We start from the raw sequence: 17,919 nt of genomic DNA, 5'->3' as shown, positions 1-17,919 counted from the left end.
GCCGGGGAGGCCGGCCAGTCACCACAGTGCTGGTCCTTTAGACGGTGTCAGGTGCGGCCAGCTACCCCGCAGCTGCTGGCCTGCATCTCCTCCTTCACACTGTCCAGGGGGCAGGTCCCCCGAGGAGCCTTCACGTGCTGGCCACGGTGGGAGGGGGACTTGGGGGGGAGGGGCAGATGCCTGTGGCCCCAATGCGCCCCCGCCCCGTGCCCCGCAGCTTTTACTCCTACAAGAGCTTCGAGACGGGTGTGGCCCCCAATGTGGCCCTGGCACCGCCGGCCCAGCAGAAGGTCGTGAGCAGCCCGCCATGCGCCACCGTGGTCTCCCGGGCCCCCGAGCCTCTGGCCACCTGCCTCCAGCCACGGAAGCGGAAGCTGACCGTGGACACCCCCGGAGCCCCGGAGACGCCTGTGCCCGTGGCCGCCCCAGAGGATGACAAGGACTCAGAGGCTGAGGTGGAAGTGGAGAGCAGGGAGGAATGTACGTGTGAGTCGGGGTCCTTGCCTGCCGATGGCGCGGTGCCGCACGGTGGTGCGCCGAGCACCCTGGTGACCTCCACTTCCGTCTGTGTTTCCGCAGTCACCTCCTCCCTGTCCTCGCTCTCCTCCCCATCCCTTACCTCATCCAGCTCCGCCAAGGACCTGAGCTCCCCCGGCGTGCACGCCCCGCCCGCCGCGCCCGCCGCCCCTGAGGCTGCGGCCCCTGCCGACACCGCGAGCGGCGGCCTGGAGGCCGAGTTGGAGCATCTGCGGCAGGCCCTGGAGGGCGGCCTGGACACCAAGGAAGCCAAAGAGAAGTTCCTGCACGAGGTGGTGAAGATGCGCGTGAAGCAGGAGGAGAAGCTGAGCGCCGCGCTGCAGGCCAAGCGCAGCCTCCACCAGGTGAGGCCGCCACGCCCGCGCCCCCCCCCCCCCCGCTCTCCCTGCGTGACGCGCCCTGCCCCCGGCTCGGGCCCTCGCGGGGCTGGCCTGTCCATCTGGGGGCAGCGGAGGCTGGGCTGCTCTCAGCGGGGAGCCCAGGCCGGTTGTGGGTCCTTGGCGTGCGCGCACCAGCACGGCCTGGAGTGTGCAGGACGCGGCTCTGAGGGTCCCTTCCCCACACGTGGGGTTGTCTGAGGTGCAGCGGGCAGGTGCTGTGTGGCGAGCGTGCAGGCCGGACCAGGTGGCTCCAGGCACAAGCTCACGGCTTCTAGCTGATTCCACAGAAGTGACTGCTTCCTTCTGAAGAGGGGGCTAGAGGCCTGAGGGTGTCTGGGCCCCACCTTCGTCCGCCTCCCACCTCAGTAGGGGGCACGCCGCAGGGCCAGCCCCCAGGTCCCCGGGCTGTGGCTCCACGCCACCTTTCCTCCCAGGTGGGGGAGGCCCAGAGTTCGCAAGGTCGGCCAGGGCGGCGCCTTCACAGTGGGGCTCTGCGGCCTCGCCCGAGGCCCGCCCGGTGTCGGCTGAGTTCACACCTCTGCGGCTGGCGGCTGGCGTCTGGCAGCTTCGCACGTGGGCTCCTAGCGCGGCACAGCCTCGCCATCCTGAGCGCCCCAGAATTTCAGACGTCTCCCCTCAGTGTGTGTCAAGCGCTCGCTCAGGACGCCCTTTCCCTCGTTCTGGGTGGAGGTGTGATTTCACACGTGCATCCTCCTGAGCACGTCTGCGGCTGGGGCGGCCGTCACTGAGGACGGGCGGAGGCCGAGGTGCTGCGGAGGGCGGCCCGGGAGCCCGAGCCGGGGCTCTGCCTTGAGGAGGTCCCGCGGGCTCTGTGAGCCGGGCTGAAGCTTGCGCGGCGCCGCCACCACCGCAGGCCGTAGGCTGGGGAGCGCTGGGCCGTGGGACCCTGTGGGAACGGGAAGGCGGGTGGCAGCCTTGTCGGGGGCGGCCTGGGAGGGGGCACGGGCTGGATGGTGACCCCGGCCTGCGGGCTGTGCCGCCTGCCCGCCCAGGAGCTGGAGTTTCTGCGTGTGGCCAAGAAGGAGAAGCTGCGGGAAGCCACGGAGGCCAAGCGCAACCTGCGGAAGGAGATCGAGCGCCTCCGAGCCGAGAATGAGAAGAAGATGAGAGAGGCCAACGAGTCCCGGCTGCGCCTGAAGCGGGAGCTGGAGCAGGCGCGTCAGGCGCGGGTGTGCGACAAGGGCTGCGAGGCCGGCCGCCTGCGCGCCAAGTACTCGGCCCAGGTACGGGCGGGGACTTCGTGGCGGGTCTTTGGGGCACCACCTGGGAGGCAGGAGCCCGGGCCTGGCGGGGGGGGGAGGGGGCACGGAGGCCTGTGCGGGGCCACGAGACACCACCTGCGGACTCAGCTGTGTGGCAGGTCCCAGGTCTGGGCGGGAAGTGGCAGGTGCTCTGTTGGCAGCTCCGGGACGCACTGCAAGCGCGGGGGACCGTGGGGGCCCAGCAGGCTGACTTGAGCACTGCACACTGTCCTGGACTCGGGGGTCCGTCCTCCACAGGGAGGCGGTCCCCTGGCCAGTCAGGACCACCATGCGGGAGTTGTGCACGACTGTTTCCCGCCTGGCCATGCCCTTCCGCGGTGGCTTTGCTTGAGGAGCGAGCTCTGAGCCAGCCCCGGGGGTGCAGACGAGCCCCCATGCAGCCCCAGCTTCTGTCCTGGGGCCAGGGCTGCGGCCCGCCCACCGTGTGCGGTTATGAAAGTCTCAGCACAGCCGATCGGCCGTCCTGCCCGGCCCGGAGTCCTGGATAAGGGGCCAGAGGGCACCGAAGCTCCTCCTCCCCTGGCTTTGCTTCTGCTTCGAGGGCCTGGCCTGGGCAGCAGGCTCTCGAGGGAAAGTCTGGCCTCAGGAGGTCAACAGGGTACCCCCAGGCCGCTGCTCTTGGGGCGCATGCCATGTCTGGACGTGGGTCATGCTGCCGCCTGAGAGGCTCTCCCAGGCTCTGCTCGCTGCCTCCCTCTCTGGAAGGAGGCCGGGCCGGGCCGGGGAGCGGGGGCCGCTAACGCCCAGCGTCCCTTTCAGATCGAGGACCTGCAGGTGAAGCTGCAGCACGCGGAAGCGGACCGCGAGCAGCTGCGGGCCGACCTGCTCCGGGAGCGCGAGGCCCGGGAGCACCTGGAGAAGGTGGTGAAGGAGCTGCAGGAGCAGCTGTGGCCGCGGCCCCGCCCCGAGGCTGCGGGCGGCGAGAGCACGGCCGAGCTGGAGCCCTAGCGGAGCCCGCTGTCTGCCGCCGAGGTGCGGACGCCGCAGGGAGCGGGCGGGCGGGCGGCCCACGCCAGCGGGGGCTGGGGGGGGGCTCTGCGCGCCGGCGGGCCCACCCCCACGTCCACATAGCACAACGTCTTACTGTGCCTATAACCAAGCGAGTGTTTGGAACCACATACTTTTGGAATCCACTGCAAAATTTTCTACTGGCCAAGTTCAAATGCGCAAGCCGGGTTCCCAGCCGCAGCCGGAGCCAAGGGCTCTGCGCCTGCAGCGGCCCTCTGCTTGCTGGAACGTTCTAACATTTACATTTTTGTTATAAGCTATTTAAAACCAATAAGAAGACTTGATACTCAGAAAAATCAACAGGTTTTTTTAATGACTAACTTTTAAAAGCCCCACCAACACGTGACGCCATCCGAGGACCTGCTAAGGGAGCCGGGGTGCAGTCGCCCCGCCCCGCGAAGCCATCGCAGCTCGTCCGTGGCCGCGAGAGGACAGGGAGGGTTTTCTCCAGAGTCTATTTTTTCAGCGACGAGGACCCAGGCCTCCTGTGCCGCCGCCAGGAAGAGCAGGGAGGGCTCGGCGAGCCGGGCCGCCTGACCGCCCGCCTGCCCGCCTGCCCGCCAGGCAGCCCCGGGGGGCGCAGGGAGTGCCGGGCCCGCTCCGCCTCGGCCGCCCTCCCCGGCCCGCTCCTGTCGCGTCGGGACTGAGGCTGCAGCGTTGGAACAAAACAGCATTACTTCACTTTTTTTTCTTTTTGTTTGTTCATTTAAACATATATTTAGAACTGCACTTTGTCAAAAATCTTCCCTTCTCTTTTTATTCCCCAGTTAACTGAGGTTTTTACTTTTCAAATATTGCAAACCCATTTATAGAGCAGTCCACATCCTAAGTGCTCGAGTGTTTAGAAACCCCCTCTGGTGCTTGGTTGAACAAGGGAATCACAAAACGAAAATGCAAAAACTGAACTTCGGGGGGTAGTTCTGTGCCTTCCAGCATCTTGTACAGCAAATCCTGACTCGTCTTTTTACCCCCGAGACACCTGTCTTCAGACTGAATCTGCCACTATCAGAATAAGTTACTTGCATTTATTCCAAATAATCTCGTTTACTCTCAACTGTTCATGCAAATTGTATAAGGTTTTTTATGCCCAAGCTTGAAAAATGATTTCCCAGTAGACGAGAGGCGGCTACCCATCCTGAAATTACGGTATTTATGTACATGAGAAAGATCTTACCAGAATTCTTCGCTTGACCCCGTTCTAACGCCGAGGCAGCTGTGAGCGCAGACGGAGGTGGGGACTGCTGGCCCAGGTGCAGGCGCCGCCCGCCGCCACGACCAGCAGAGGCTTGGTGACCATGTCATCTGCAGGGTTCTCGCCCGTGGTTTACTGGGGGGAGGGGCGCAGGTGCTGCTGGACCCCCCTTCTAAAGTGCAATGCAAAAGGGACACCATATATATGCAGCGTTTGTTTGGATTTTTTTTTTTTTTGCTTTTGTTTTTTTTTGCAGTTATGAAATCTGTATGCATGGAATGTTAAACCTCTGCCGTATGTGTACCCATCGATGGGCATTATTACCGGGTCCTGGAAGGGGCCGGTCGTGCTACACAACACTCAGAATGCTGTGTTCAGCCTTGTTTTTCCAGAGTTGTGTTTTTTCAGTCATTTCTTCAAGGGAAACTAAATGATTTCGTCGGAGCAGAGCTTTAAGTGTGCCCTCGTGCTTCTGGGCGGCGGTGCTCTGTTGCCAGGAGAGATCAAAGGGCCCCTGCGGCCCGGCCCCCCGGGGCCACCCGTTCACTTTTTGGTTTTGGGCTCCAGAGGGCCGTGAGCTTCTCTTGAGTTCTGTGCAGGGGCCCCGCCTCCCGTCGCCCTCGCCCTGCCCACCTCCGGTCACCATCTCGACCGCTGGGTCCACGCCTCCACTTGCCAGCTTCGTCCCGGAAGGTCGGGAAGAGCTGGATGCGCCGCGGCCGCCCCTCCCATCCCCACCCGTCCCCGCCCGAGGGGCCTGCGGCCCGCCAGAGCTGGGGTGGGGGGACCTGCCGTCCCCGGCTCCCCGGGCACCAGCAGCTCGAGCCCTCCTGGGCAGCTCCCTGGGTGAAGCCGGGGGGAGGGGCGCAATCGGCTCCTTCTGGCCGCTTCCATCCGAGGGGGTCCAAGACCTGGCTTTCGTTCGTGCAGCTGCGGTTCAGTGTCTCTGCAGAAGGGAGAAGAGTCTATCTTGTCGGCTGCTGACGCTCCCTGTGTGTAATATCCATTATCCAGATGATTGTGTATTCAGTTTAATTACTCATTATTTCTATGCTGAAAGAGGATTTTTAACGAAGGGAAAAACAACAGCAATAACATTCATATCTTTGGAGCAGCTAACTCACACATAATATCCTGCTTTTCGTACAGAACTAGCCCCGTGTAAAAACAGTCCCTGTAAATACGTTCCCTGGCAGTGTCGTATCACGCGTACGCGGTGGCTCCTTTCTCAGAAACTCGTTTCTTACCTGGTAGTTGTCTTGTTTTCTGGGTTGTTTTGAACTGAGGAAGAACAGCTCACCTGCCCGAGGGGACGGACCCTCCGCCAGCCCCCATGGCACCCCTGCGCCCCCCAGCCCCGGGCTCCGTCCTCCCGCCCGCCCGCCCACCCACCTACCCACCGCGTCCACCAGGCTCGAGAGGCCGTCTTGTTCTTGCTTTAAGTCAGGAGTCACAAGCGACATTTTTTTTTCAATTAAGGAAAAAACCCCACAGCTCTACCTTCACATCCGCCAGGAGCGTCTGCATCGCTGTCCGCGTTCCCTCCTTCGCTGCTGCTAATGACAACAGGATGACTTACTCTACTATCGAAAACTATTTTTATGTAATTAATGTATGCTTTCTTGTTTATAAATGCCTGATTTAAAAAGAAAAAAGAAAAAGCTTGGCATATTTATCTACTTCGCTGTGTACCCGTTAGTCCTTTGGCGCCCCTCCCCCAAACAGATGACATTGTACAATAAAGGACTTTGAGAGTACGCCTAGGACAGCCGTGCTTGCCCCCCCCCGTCCCCCCGGGTCACCATCTGGGCCTGATCCCAGGGAGGGCACGGGGGTGTCTGTCTGCCTGTCAGACTGTGCGGACCTTTGGTCTCCATCGACCCCGAGTTACGTGGGGCTTCGGTGGGCAGCGCCCTGGCTGGGCTGCTGTCTGTGTAGGTCCCACCCGGCTGTGGCCCACGGATAGCAGCTGGAGGGGACCGTGCCCGGGGCCTGGAGACCTGCCCCCCGGGGTAGATGGCCAGCTCCCCAGCGTGCCATCCTGAGGGAGCAGCATGGCGATGCCACAGTGCCGGGCACTGCGGTGCCGCCTCTCCCAGCTGCCCGTCCCTGCCCGTGTCCCGCCTCCCAGCTAGCTCCACAGCCATCCCTCCAAGGTCATGTGGAGGTCACTTGGAGAGCCGGGCGGTGGGAAACCCAGTGTCCAGGCCCCGGCTGCACACGCACCCCAGCAGTCCTCAGGAGCCCCCCAGGGAGGGGTGCGGGGTTGGCTGGGGTATGGACCACCCCACCCAGGCAGCCTGGAAAAACCCGCTCTACCTGGGCTCCAGGCTCCTGCCCAGGTCAGGCCTGGAGCGGGAACAGTGGGGACCAGGAGGAAGAGCCTCCACGCCCACCCTCGCCTCTACCTGTCATTCGTGGGCTCCCCGAGGCCAAGATCCCAGCCACTTGTGGGGTGCCACCTAGGGTCCGACACAGAGGCTGAGTTGGGGGCAGGTGAGGAGGGAAGGCAGACGGTTTATAAGCTGGGCCCCAAACCACAGCCCCCACCTCTGTCCCCTCCTGCCGCTTATCAGGCCCCGGGGCCCTGCCTGGGGTGCTGGGCTCGGAGGCATGGATGACAAGCTTACCGCAGTGGGACTCAGACCCCAAGAGCAGAGCCCAGCCCCCTCCACCACCGCCCCCTCGGTCACCTGGGTGTCACCTGGGCCTGGCTCCCCGTTCCTCTCGGGGGTGGTCTCCCAGGGAGCTGTGGGACCATTGGCCAGAATCTGAGTGCCCCCTTCCTGGGTAGGGCTGGAGACCTGGGGTGTGGGCCCCCTATTACCACCTCTGCCCAATGTCCAGGGCGCTGTCCAGCACTGTTGGGAGGGCTGCCCCTTGCTGTCTTCTGGGATCTCCCAAGTGGACAGTTGTCCACTGTGGCCTGCTGGGGGTCCCAGGGGCACCCCCGCAGCCATGGGTGTGAGCTGAGGGCTGCAGCCAAGGCCCTACCTGTCCCCGGGGCCAAACACTTGCCCCTTTCTCAGCCTCACGACCAGGCCCACCTGGATGGGCAGCAGGACCTCGTGTGACCTTGCTGACTTGTGCAGACCTGCCATCCCCATGGGGCATCGATGCCGTCACTGACGTCCCCTCCGTGGGGCCTCCCAGGCCTCGTCCTTCCCCAGAGCATCTCCTGCTGCCGCTGCTCGGGACCCGCGGGCTCTCGGCCTCCCGGCCTCCACCCCAGTTCCACTGTGAAGGTCTGCCTGCCACTCCAGGCCCCGAATGTGGGAGGAATGAGGGTGGGAGGCAGGAGGGGAGAGGCAGTCCCGGAGGAGGGCAGGAGGCCCATGCCGGCCGGGGAAGGAGGGCTTCCCCAGGGCGCAGGGCCGGTGCCGGCCGTGGGTGCACTGTGTGGCCAGCGTGGGGCTTGGCCCGGGCGCGCCTTGGCGCGGGGCTGGCGGCCGACTCAGAGGCGCGGGATGCTGGCCAGCACCTCGAGGGGGCCGGGGCTCCACTTTTGGGTTCACTTTCGGGTATAAATTTAACTTTAAAGGGCCCTGGGTTGGGGCACCCGGGTGGCTCAGTCTGTTAAGTGTCCGACTTGTGATTTTGGCTCGTGGGTATGGGGACGGAGACCCGCGTCCATCTGTCTGTCCTGGCTCCGTGCTCAGCGGGGGGTCTGCTTGAGACTCTCGCTCTCCCCCTCCCTCTGCGTGCTCTCTGTCTCTCTCAAATCCGTCTTTAAAGGGCCCTGGACACCCTGATGCGGTGCAGACAGGACAGAAGCTGCCTGGACAGAAGCTGCCCCCTTCCCAGTATTCCTGGCCGCACCCTGCCTCTTCGCCCCACCTCTGGGTCCCCTGGCTCAGGACCGCCCACACCACTGGCATGCCGGCCAGGCTCTCTTCGGGGGCCCATGAGGCTGTCCTGCTGCTTGGCCTCCCTTGCCCAGAGCCCTGGCCTAAGCCAGGGTCCCTGTGCCGGCCGCTCTGGGGCCCTCCCCACATGGTGCTGCTTTCCAAACCGCCCAAGGCCCCAGGAATGCGGTGAGCCCGGGGTAGAGGGGGTGCTCCCGGGTGCCTACTCAGGTCCCAGGTTTCTGGGCCTGCCCTGTGACCCCACCCCCCACCCCCAGCTTTCACTTCTGCCTCTGTCACCAGCAGCCAGGGCCCCACCCGGGTCTCCTGTGCACTCAGCTGTGCCTGCCCGTCTCTGTCTTGGGATCTCCACCCCTCCTCCAGTCTGTTGACCCCAGAGCCACAGTCTGGCCCCCCAGGCCCCACCCAGCACCCTGTGGTCAGGGGGGCTGACCGCAGGCCAAGAACTCGCACCCTTATCTGGGGAGGCGGATGCCAGGCGCACCCTCCGTGGAAAGAGGAAGCCGCCTGCCCATTTACAGTAACAGCTGGTACGGCCCATCCTCCCCTGGGCCCCCGGGGAGGACTGTGGGGTCAGTCCCTGGCGTTCAGTATGGTCCCCAGCCTCCACCCCACCCACACCCCCAGCTGTAGCCAGCAGCCCCCTCCCTGGCTCACCCAGCCTGGAGCCTGACCTGCCTCTGCTCCCCCCTGACACCCCTTTCCCTCTCCGCCTGTCCTGTCGTAGGTCACCCCCTTCTCGCTGGCCAGGCAGGGACAGGCTGGAGGGCTCACAAGATTCCCAAGGCCCCACACCACACTCTGCTGGCCAGGGGCCCAGCACACTCTGGGTGAGCACCGCCTGCAGGAAGGCAGGGGTCCTGTAGGGAAGATGGGCAGGAGAGTCCCGCAGGACAGTCTGTGCCCTCAGGAAAGGCTGTGCTGACCCCAGCCGGATGTAAAAGCAGGGCCTTGGAGGGGGACCCTGACCCTCCCCACAGAAACCCACTGTGCTCTGTGCCCTCCTGTGTGCCCTGCCCACTGCTAGGCAACCCTGTCATGGGTGGGGGGAGAAATTTGGGGGCCTGGATGCCTGCCTGCCCGCCCCCCCCCCCCCCCCCCCCACCCAGCGGGGACGTGGGCCTTGTAGGCCCCCCCAGCGCGGCCACTTTGGCCCAGACCCATGCCAGGGGCTGGGGGCCGCGGATGCTGGGGCTCCCAGCCCCTGGAGCAGGTGGCCCCTCTGTGGGGGGTGGTAGGGACAGGCAGGTGGAGCGGCCTGTGCCAGGCAGGGTCGGGCCTTCCTGCTCCAAGCCTGGCCCAGGAGCCCTTATTGGCAGGAAGTTTGGCCCAAACTCTTGCCCAGGTCACTCCTCCTGCCACAGAAGCTTGTTCTGGAAACCTCCAGGGACAGGCACCTTGTGAAGGATGGAGCCTGACGTCAGGGCTTGGCCCCCACCAGAGGACACCTGAGTCTAGCTCGAGGCCCAGGCAGGGGTGGGAGAGAGGAGAAGGCAAGAGAGCGCCCAGCACACAGGGTAGAGAGGTAGGGCAGGGTCCACATTGCAGGGTCCCCTCTGCAGCCCAGGTGGGCCATGGACATGGCTGTGGTGCCCGCACACTTGTGTGCATGGGAGAGCCAGGCCGACTTGCACATAAGCCGGCAAGTGACAAGGTGCCCACCAGGCCCCCTCCCTGTCCCCCACCTCTGCCCTCCCTCCACTTTCTTCCAACCCCCCGCACCCCATTTCAGCCCCACCCAGGTAGACGTAGGTATCCTGGACCCTCCTTGCCTTCTCTGCTCCCGCACCAGGGCTTCCCTCGGGCACGGGGGGCTGCAGGCGTGGGGCAGGGTGGTGAGTTCCCCTGGGGTCCAACTCCCCTCCCTTGCCCCTGGTGGGGCCTTGACCCAGTGGAGGTGTGGCCCACACCCCCGATTTCCTGTTTCTAAGAAAAAAACAGTCCCAGCAAAGGCGCTGGGGGTCTATGGAGACTACTGGCCAAGGTCTGGGGAGGGGCGGGGAAGGAGTTTTGTTTTGTCCAGAGGCCCTGGGACCCGGGGAGGGCTGCAGCGGGTGGGGCCAGCCTGGTGTCACTGGCGGGCCATCTGCCTTCCCTGGACACCTGCTTCCCCAGGCAGGACGGCAGCGGTCAGCTGGGGCGGGCCCAGGTCAGGGCTCCTCCGCCGAGGCGCGGCCACCTCGGGTCTAGCCTCCCCCTCAGCACCCTTGTGGGGACGCAGGCCACCCACCATCCTGCACCCCCATGTTTGGAGTTGACCACCCCTCCCAGTCAGAAGCAGATGAGGCTCCTCTCCCGCGCCCCCCCCGCCCCGCCCCTGCCCCAGGGGGAAGGGCAGGGGCTGGGAATCCTCCCGGGAATTAGAACACTGGTTCCAAAACATTCCAAATTCCTGCTCCTTCCGGCCGGGCCGGAAGCCCGCCTGGGGAGGGGTGGGCAGGGCGGCGGCCGCGCCGTCCCCCTGCCCGCCCCCGAGCCAGGGAGGCCGGGTGTGCCCTCCGGGGCGCGGGGGCCCCTGGCAGGCCCTTCTGGGGTGAGCCTAAAGCCGGCTGCGGCCGCCCACACGGATCCGGGTCCGGGTCCGGGGTCCAGGCCGCGGACTCTGGGGGCCGCGGTGCCCGGCGGGGTGTGGGGGGCGTCGCCCGCGGCTGAGTCAGCGCGAGGGCGCGCCCCTGGGGGGGCGGGCAGGCCGGCCTGTCCCCGCTTCCTTCCGCGGAGTCGCCCTCTGGGGGCTGGTGCGGGGGACGAGGGCCGAGACGGAGGAGGGGGTGCGCCCCCCGCCCCGCGGCCTCAGTTTCCTATTACGCGCCTGGCAGGACCCGGACTCGATGCCCCCCCGGGGCTGCCCCGCCGCCCGGTTTCACTTCCCCCCACTCCCCGCCGGGCGTCGCGTCCGAATTCCACCCGCAGCCTCGCGCTCCGACGGTGGGCTGCCCCTCCCCCCGCCCCCGCGAGGGGCGGCCCCGGGTCCCGGCCGCCGGGGGGCGCGGAGGGCGCTGGGGTTCCCCGAGCCCGGGCGCGTGCGCGCGGTCCGGGGGCGGGGGGAAGGCGGGCGCAGGAAGTGCCCCCTCTCCCCCCCAGCCTGCGTCCCGGGCGCGGTTAACCCTTCCGGTCCCTGCTTGGGGGTGGGGCGGGGGGAGAGGGTCTGGAGCTGGGGGACCCCGCGCCGAGCCGAGCCCCGGCGGGCGGGACGCGGACGTGCCTACGTGTCGGGAGCCGGCGCTGACCGGCGGCCCCCGGCGGCGGAGGCCGGAACTGCAGCCGCGGCCGGGACGGGGCCGGAGCGCGCCTGGGGTCCGCGTCCCCGTGGGGCCGGAGCCCGAGGGAGACCGGATCCTTCAAGCGCCAGCCCCCTTCCTCCGCCCCGCACCGGGGAGGCGCCTGCCCGCTGGTGGAAGAGCGCCCCTGCCGCCAGACCTCTGCGCCTTCCCGGGGCTCCGCAGAGGCCCCGGGCCCTGTCCCCCCGCGCTGGTCCACATCGAGGCCCCGAGTCACTGCAGGGGGACGCACGTCCAGGGCCCAGCTGCTCTCTTTGGGCCCCGTGTACCCCCCTCCCGCCCCCGCCCCGGTGGCTTGGGGACACTGTCAGGGCCCTGGCTGGGGAGTGGGGTGCGGGCCTTGGCAGGTGTGGCCACTGGAGACCCCAACACCCATGGAAAGCCACATGGTGGCCTGTGAGCCTCTCCTGCCTCTCCCTTTCTCCTCTAGAACTGGCCCCCCCTGCGGCGGGCACTCACTGTCACCAGGATGTTGACCCCCTATCCACACATCCTGCTTCTCCCCCAAGCTGCCCCCCCAGTTGGGACCCCACTTACCTAACCCCCCAGTCCACATCCAGGCCTAGCCCCCACCCCCAGCTGCTTGGGCTTCTCCCTCCTCCCTTCTCTGCTATAGCGCAGAGCAGGCCCAGCCCCCCCACACCTGGCCTCATGTTCCCACCACCCCTTCACTCGGACTTCAGTGAACCCCCTGGCCGGGAGCTGATCCGTGGCCCACATGTGCCCCCAACCCTACCCCGGGCATCCACCCAAAGGCCCTCTCACCTCCATTTCTGCTCCACCTTTGCCCTCCTTCCTGGGCCGGCGGGGGGGTTGCTCTTCAAGAGGGGGGCTCACTAAGGATTTGCAGAGGGAATGAGGGACCCCTGGAAGGCCGGCCCCGCCCTGACCTTAGCCTGTGCAGAGGCTCCTGTGGCCTCCGTGGCCTGTGGCCAGCACCTGTGTTGCGGGCAGGGCCAAGGAGGGTTTGAAGGCTTGGGGGAGTTGGTAGCACCCCTCCCATGCCCTTCCCCAGGCCGCCCCAGGAGGAAGGCCCCACAGACGGGTCCACCCTGCAGGGCACTTGTGGGTGGCACTTTGTCCTGGTTCCTCCTGCCTCTGGTTGTCCAGGGTGCAGGACTGGGGGGCGGCTGACAGTTCTCTGAACCCCTGGGCAGAGTTACCAGGAGGAGCAGTATCTAGAGTTTTGGGGAGTGTCACCATCCGGGGGTCACATGGGGTGGGGAGGGCTGGCCTGGAGGCTGAGCCCAGCACATCTGGCAGGCTCTGTCCGGCTGCCCGGCTGCCCGGCCGGCCGATGACAGCCCTATTTATAGTCTCCATCAGAAAACGCCCGTGGCCATGGCAGTGGGGCGGCCCGCCTGCTCCTCGACACCTAGGGCCTCGTGCCGAGAAGAGCCCGGGCTGGGGCAGCTTCGGCCAGCGCGGGTTGCTTCCTGGCCCACTTCCTCCCCCTGGCCACCCCCTAGGCTTGCGGGGGGACCACAGCAGTCCCCGGCCTGAGGCTGTGGGGCCCCCAGGTTACCTGATGGGCAGGGGACCCAGGGCAGCTCCTCCCCACCTGCTCAGGCTCCCCCATCTGACTCCCAAGGTGTCCTGTGCCCGCTCCGTCAGAGAAGCTGTGGGCTGGCTCTCAGTGGCTGTGCCCTGCCTTGAGGGGACAGGGCAGGAAGGGGACGGGGCCCCATGCAGCTGTGATCGTTGCCAGCGCTGAGGGCTGCCCGCCCCGACATGGCCTTGCTGAAGCAGGCCCGGTGGCTCCAGTAACAGTTGCCCAGGGCTGAGGACCCCCAGGGTGCTGGGGGCCACCTGGGGCAGCCGGGGGGCTGGCAGACTGAGCCAGGCCGCACGGGAACCCCTCAGGAAGCCCCGCCTGGGAGGAGGGGCTCCGCACTTGGCCTTGCCACCCTCCTGGCACCGAGACCGGGCGGCCTGCCCAGGCTTTGCGGAGGGGGGGCCTCCCCCAGGAGCATCCTGGGCGACTGGCCGGCCGGCGGGAGAGGAAGCTGGGCGAGCTGTCTGTGCCGGACGCCAGGTGAGGGGTGGTCTGAGACGTCGCACTTGCCAAGGCTCTGCTGGGAGGTGGGCCACGCAGAGAGACGGGCATCTGAGCTCTCTGTCTCCCCAGTCTCTGAGCTGTCTCCCCGATCTCTGAGCTCTCTGGACTCTGGCTGGAGAACTCCTCGTGAAGAACGAATATGTTCTCTTCGAGGCCGAGCCTGGCCAGGTGCTCAGTGTGGGGTTGGCACCCTGCCAACGTCCCCTGAGCAAGTGCACGGCAGGTGGGGAGAGCACCGCGGAGAGACTGGCCAGGAGAGGCGGCTTTCGGTTGCACACTAGATACTGCTGGGCCCAGAGCCTCCTCCCCAAGCCTCCTGGGGGCTGAGGCGCTTCTTGGAGTGTAAGGCATGTCGGGGCCGCCTCCCGCCACCCCCTCGACCAGCCCCTGCCTGCCTGCCAGTCCCAGCGAGACCCGGGAGAAGCCTGCCGTCCTGGAAGGAGAAGGCCCTTGGGGTCTCTGGGGAGGGCCTGAGGAGGCTGTCACATGGCCCCTCGGTCAGGACCCTGCGCATAACCCCCCGCCCCCCAGCCTCCCAGCCCGCTGGGACAGCACCCATGCTGCCCTGCCCTGACTCGGGGGGCGCTCCCCCAGCCCCCCACCCGGCTCTGCCCTACGCCAGGACAGGTCGCCACGGGCACCGTGCTGCCCCAGAGGGCCCAGGCCACAGTGCGTCTCCCCCGCCAGCCCGGCCGCTGGCGGATCTGACGGCCAGACCAGTGTCTGCGGCCAGGCCTCTGCGGACCCTCCCTCTTCTATCTTGAGAATTCACATTTCTTGTGGATTTGTCTGTGGGACACGGTGCGAGGACAAGGGATCAGGTCAGGGTGAGAGCAGCTGCCTCTGGTGTCACCCAGCATGGCCGCGCCGTTGGCAGACGTGCCCGCCAGTCCCAGGGCAAAGCCCCGGGAAGGGCTGCTTGGCACTGGTCAGAGGGGCCCTCAGCCAGGCGTCCCAGCGGGCGGGAGGCGGGGGGACAGTGGGACGGGCCAGGGAACCCCGTCCGGCTCAAACACGGGTCCGTGGGGGCTGAGCTCTCCCCAGGCCTCGCTGAGTGGCCCCTGCCCCCGGGGCCTCAGCTGCCCCCCCAGGAAGCTGGTGGGGGGCGGCGGTGGGGAGAGCCTGCCCGCGGGTTTGCTCGGACGACCGGAAAGCAGCCGGTTTCACGGGCCGTGTATGCAGGCCTGCGGAGCTGGCTTCGCTCCGTGTCTGCGAAGGGCCCGAGGGGACAGACTCCCCCTCTCCGCCCACGTCCAGGGCTCCGGGGGCCTCGGTCTGCTAAGGGAGCGGACTCTGAACTTGTGTCCTGGGTTTTGTGACCGAACCCTGCGGGGCTGATTTGGAAAGAAATACCGGAGGACCCCCCGGACAAGCTGGGAAACACAGCAGTGGCTTCTCTGCCCAGCACGTTTTTCTTCCTAAACTCAAACATCATTTTCATTGTTTTTTTGACAGAAGTGTGGCTTCATCTAGAAGAGAGGAAAGAGCCTCAGAGCAAGTTGCCGAGCCTCAGGGGCAGACCGCGGCGGATGGTGAAGCTCAGACAAAGCTGGGGGACTCTGGAGTGTGTGGCCCTGCTGACCCCTGGTTGTCCACGCGGGACTCGGCCTCCATGTTGACGCGGACACGTGTGGGTGCAGCCCCCATCTGCCTCCTTGCACTTTGGGCAGGGCGCAGCCCCTAGGGCCCAGGCACTCTGACCCAGGAGTCTGTGGGTCCCGGGAATGGAAGCTTTCTGGGGACCCACTGCTGGGGACACCGGCAGTCTGTGCCTTCCTAAGGGCCAGTCAGAGGCAGAAGCCCGGCTGAGCCAGGCTGGCAGCATCTATGGCCACCTGAGCTCTTGGAACCAGAAGGCTGGCGGATGCAGCTTGCTTCCCACACGTCAGGCTCAGAACTACCTCAATTCCCCGGTCATGGAGGTTCGGAAGCCCCTTTCCCTCGCTGGCTCCCATGTCTCCCGGTGGCCTGCCGCTGTGGTCAAAGCTGGCGCTCTAGCGTCGGCTCCACCAGCTCTGGAGGCCGGGACTGAGCAGGGGCGAGGACCAACTGGGATGACCAGTCTGCCAGCCATGAACTGGTTCAGTCCTGTTAAGGCAAAACTGGATGGGAGACCGATGAGGGAAGAGCAGGAAGGGCAAAGGGAGGGGGCAGCTGCCAGGGGGGTGATGAGAAAGGCTCTCTGGCTTTGGGTTGGTTTTGACGTAGGGATCCTTTCCTCCTCTGCCACTTCTTGCCTTTAGTAAGAGCACAACTGTTCCATGTGAGCCTACCACCTAACGACAAACGAACCTCCGCTCCATACATCCATAATTACATCCATCCCCCACCACGCTCCCACCGGACCACCCATCCGTCTATCTGTCTGTCCATGCATGTACTCATCCCTCTGTTTATCCACACTCCCATCCATTCATCCACCCAACTGTCCATTTGTCCATCCACCCATCCAACCATCCACCCAACCATCCATCTGTCCATCTACCCAACCATCCATCTGTCCATCCATTCACCCATTCACTGTCCATCCATCCATCCACCCATCCACCCATCTACCCAACCACCCATCTGTCCATCCATCCAACCATCTGTCCACCCATCTACCCATCCACTGTCCGTCCATCCATCCATCTATCCATCCACCCATCCACCCATCCAACCATCTACCCAACCACCCATCTGTCCATCCATCCAACCATCCGTCCACCCATCCACCCATCCACTGTCCGTCCATCCATCCATCCGTCCATCCATCCATCCATCCACCTAGCCCTCCTTCCAGTTATTCCGCTACCCATCTCCCTGCACACCTCCTCTGCCCAATTTGTCTCCAGTGCCTCCCATTCTGCCTGGCACAGAGTAGGTGCTCCACATTCACCCATTCATTCAACAATTATTTGCCAAGGGCCTCCTAAGGGTCACGCACTGTGCTAGATGCTGAGGTTATACAAGTGAACAAAACTGACCAAATGCCTCCCTTTGGAGGTTGCAAACCAGACAAGTGAAGTGCACCTGTGCAGAGGACGTGAGCTGGGGAGGGAGCAGGAAGTGTTTGCTGGAGGTGGGGTGAGGCTTCAGAGCTGGTGGCCAAGGAAGGCCTCATGAGAAGGTGGCATCTGGGAGATGAGCAGTGTAGGCAGAGTGAAGAGCATATGCAAAGGCCCTGAGGCAGAAACATGCCTGGCAGGACGGAGGAGCTGTAGGGGCCGGTGTGAGTGGAATGCTGAGAGCCAGGGGGAGCAGCAGGAGGTGAGGGCAGTGAGCATGGGACCAGCTCTGGTCGGCCTGGAGGTCCTGGCACAGACTTGGGGGATGAGCCCTGACAGAACTGCTGTGTGCAGAAGCTGCAGGGTGTGGGTGGATGGAGTCAGGCTGGGGATGCACTTTGAAGCAGGATGGACAAGACTTGCCATGGACCACAGGGCAGGAGCGAAGCACAGGCAGAAGCCAAACATTTGTGCCTGAACAACGAAGACTACAGGGTGGGGGGGTGGGGGATGCCCCAGCGCGGGGCCGTCAGGGAGCCGAGGGAGCAGCTGCTGTGTGGGTGTGGGGACAGTGTGTGGTGCCCCGAGGGCGGGGTGGGGGGCCCCATCCTGGAGGGTGGGGGGCAGGGTGCAGACGCAAGTGTAGGAGGGAAGTGGGTGCTGGACGGAGGGGCACGGGGTCTGTAGGGTTCCCAGGATGGGAAGCAGCAGTGTGCTTCTCGTGGCTGGGGGCTGGGTGCTCCCCTCCCCGTTCCTCATTCCTCGGAGAATGACGGAGAAGAGTGGTGGGCTTCGAGCGAGGGCCCAGCCTAGCTCCAGCCAGTGCCGGGTGGGCACAGGCTGAGCCCCAGGGGCCACGGAAGCTGGAGCCGGGCGGAGGCCTTGGATCCTGGCTCTGGCCTGCTCAGTGGAGGCTGAAGGAGGCCCCACCACCCGCCCTTCCCTGTCAGCCTGCCACAGCCTCCCCAAGTCTCCCCGCTCCCCTGCCCTGCCCCGCTCCCAGGCCCTGGGTGGGTTTCAGAGGCAGCTGTAAAATCCAAGAAGTGTCCCCCAGACACGAAGCTCGTTTCCGGAAAACCAATCACCTGCTGCTGCCTCTTGATTTCTCATTTGGCAGCGGGTTCCCATGTCCCCGGGCTGCCTGTGAGGAGGGGTGCCGAGCCACCCTCCAAGGCCGGGATCGTGGGCGGGAGGCAGTGCTGGCTCGGAGGGGACAGGAGGGCCGGCTTCACTGCCAGACTCTTTGGGGAGCTGGGTGGGGCAGGACCGCCCCCTCCCCAGCCTGGCCTGGGCTCCCCCTGGGGACTGGAGGTGCCAGCCAGAATGGGG

The 17,919-nt window shown here is 65.5% G+C and overlaps 1 protein-coding gene across 2 annotated transcripts in view; it reads left to right on the top strand.

Moving 5' to 3' along the window:
- Positions 1-3,173, top strand: part of SKI (SKI proto-oncogene) — a 68,630-nt gene extending 65,457 nt beyond the window's left edge. Inside the window, exons 4-7 of one of the 2 annotated variants that reach the window (XM_032395331.1) lie at positions 218-480; positions 580-881; positions 1,931-2,161; positions 2,960-3,173. In XM_032395331.1, the coding sequence (XP_032251222.1) occupies positions 218-480; positions 580-881; positions 1,931-2,161; positions 2,960-3,148 (985 nt within the window). In that variant the 3' untranslated portion in view covers positions 3,149-3,173. Of the gene's footprint in view, positions 1-217; positions 487-579; positions 882-1,930; positions 2,162-2,959 lie in introns of both variants that reach the window. The other variant, XM_032395323.1, reaches the window with a different exon arrangement.
- Positions 3,174-17,919: the final 14,746 nt, after the last annotated feature.

This window comes from Phoca vitulina, unplaced genomic scaffold (genome assembly GCF_004348235.1).
Source record: "Phoca vitulina isolate PV1807 unplaced genomic scaffold, GSC_HSeal_1.0 scaffold2, whole genome shotgun sequence".
Classification (NCBI taxonomy): Eukaryota; Metazoa; Chordata; class Mammalia; order Carnivora; family Phocidae; genus Phoca; species Phoca vitulina.
This window is presented reverse-complemented; position numbering and strand designations above follow the sequence as displayed.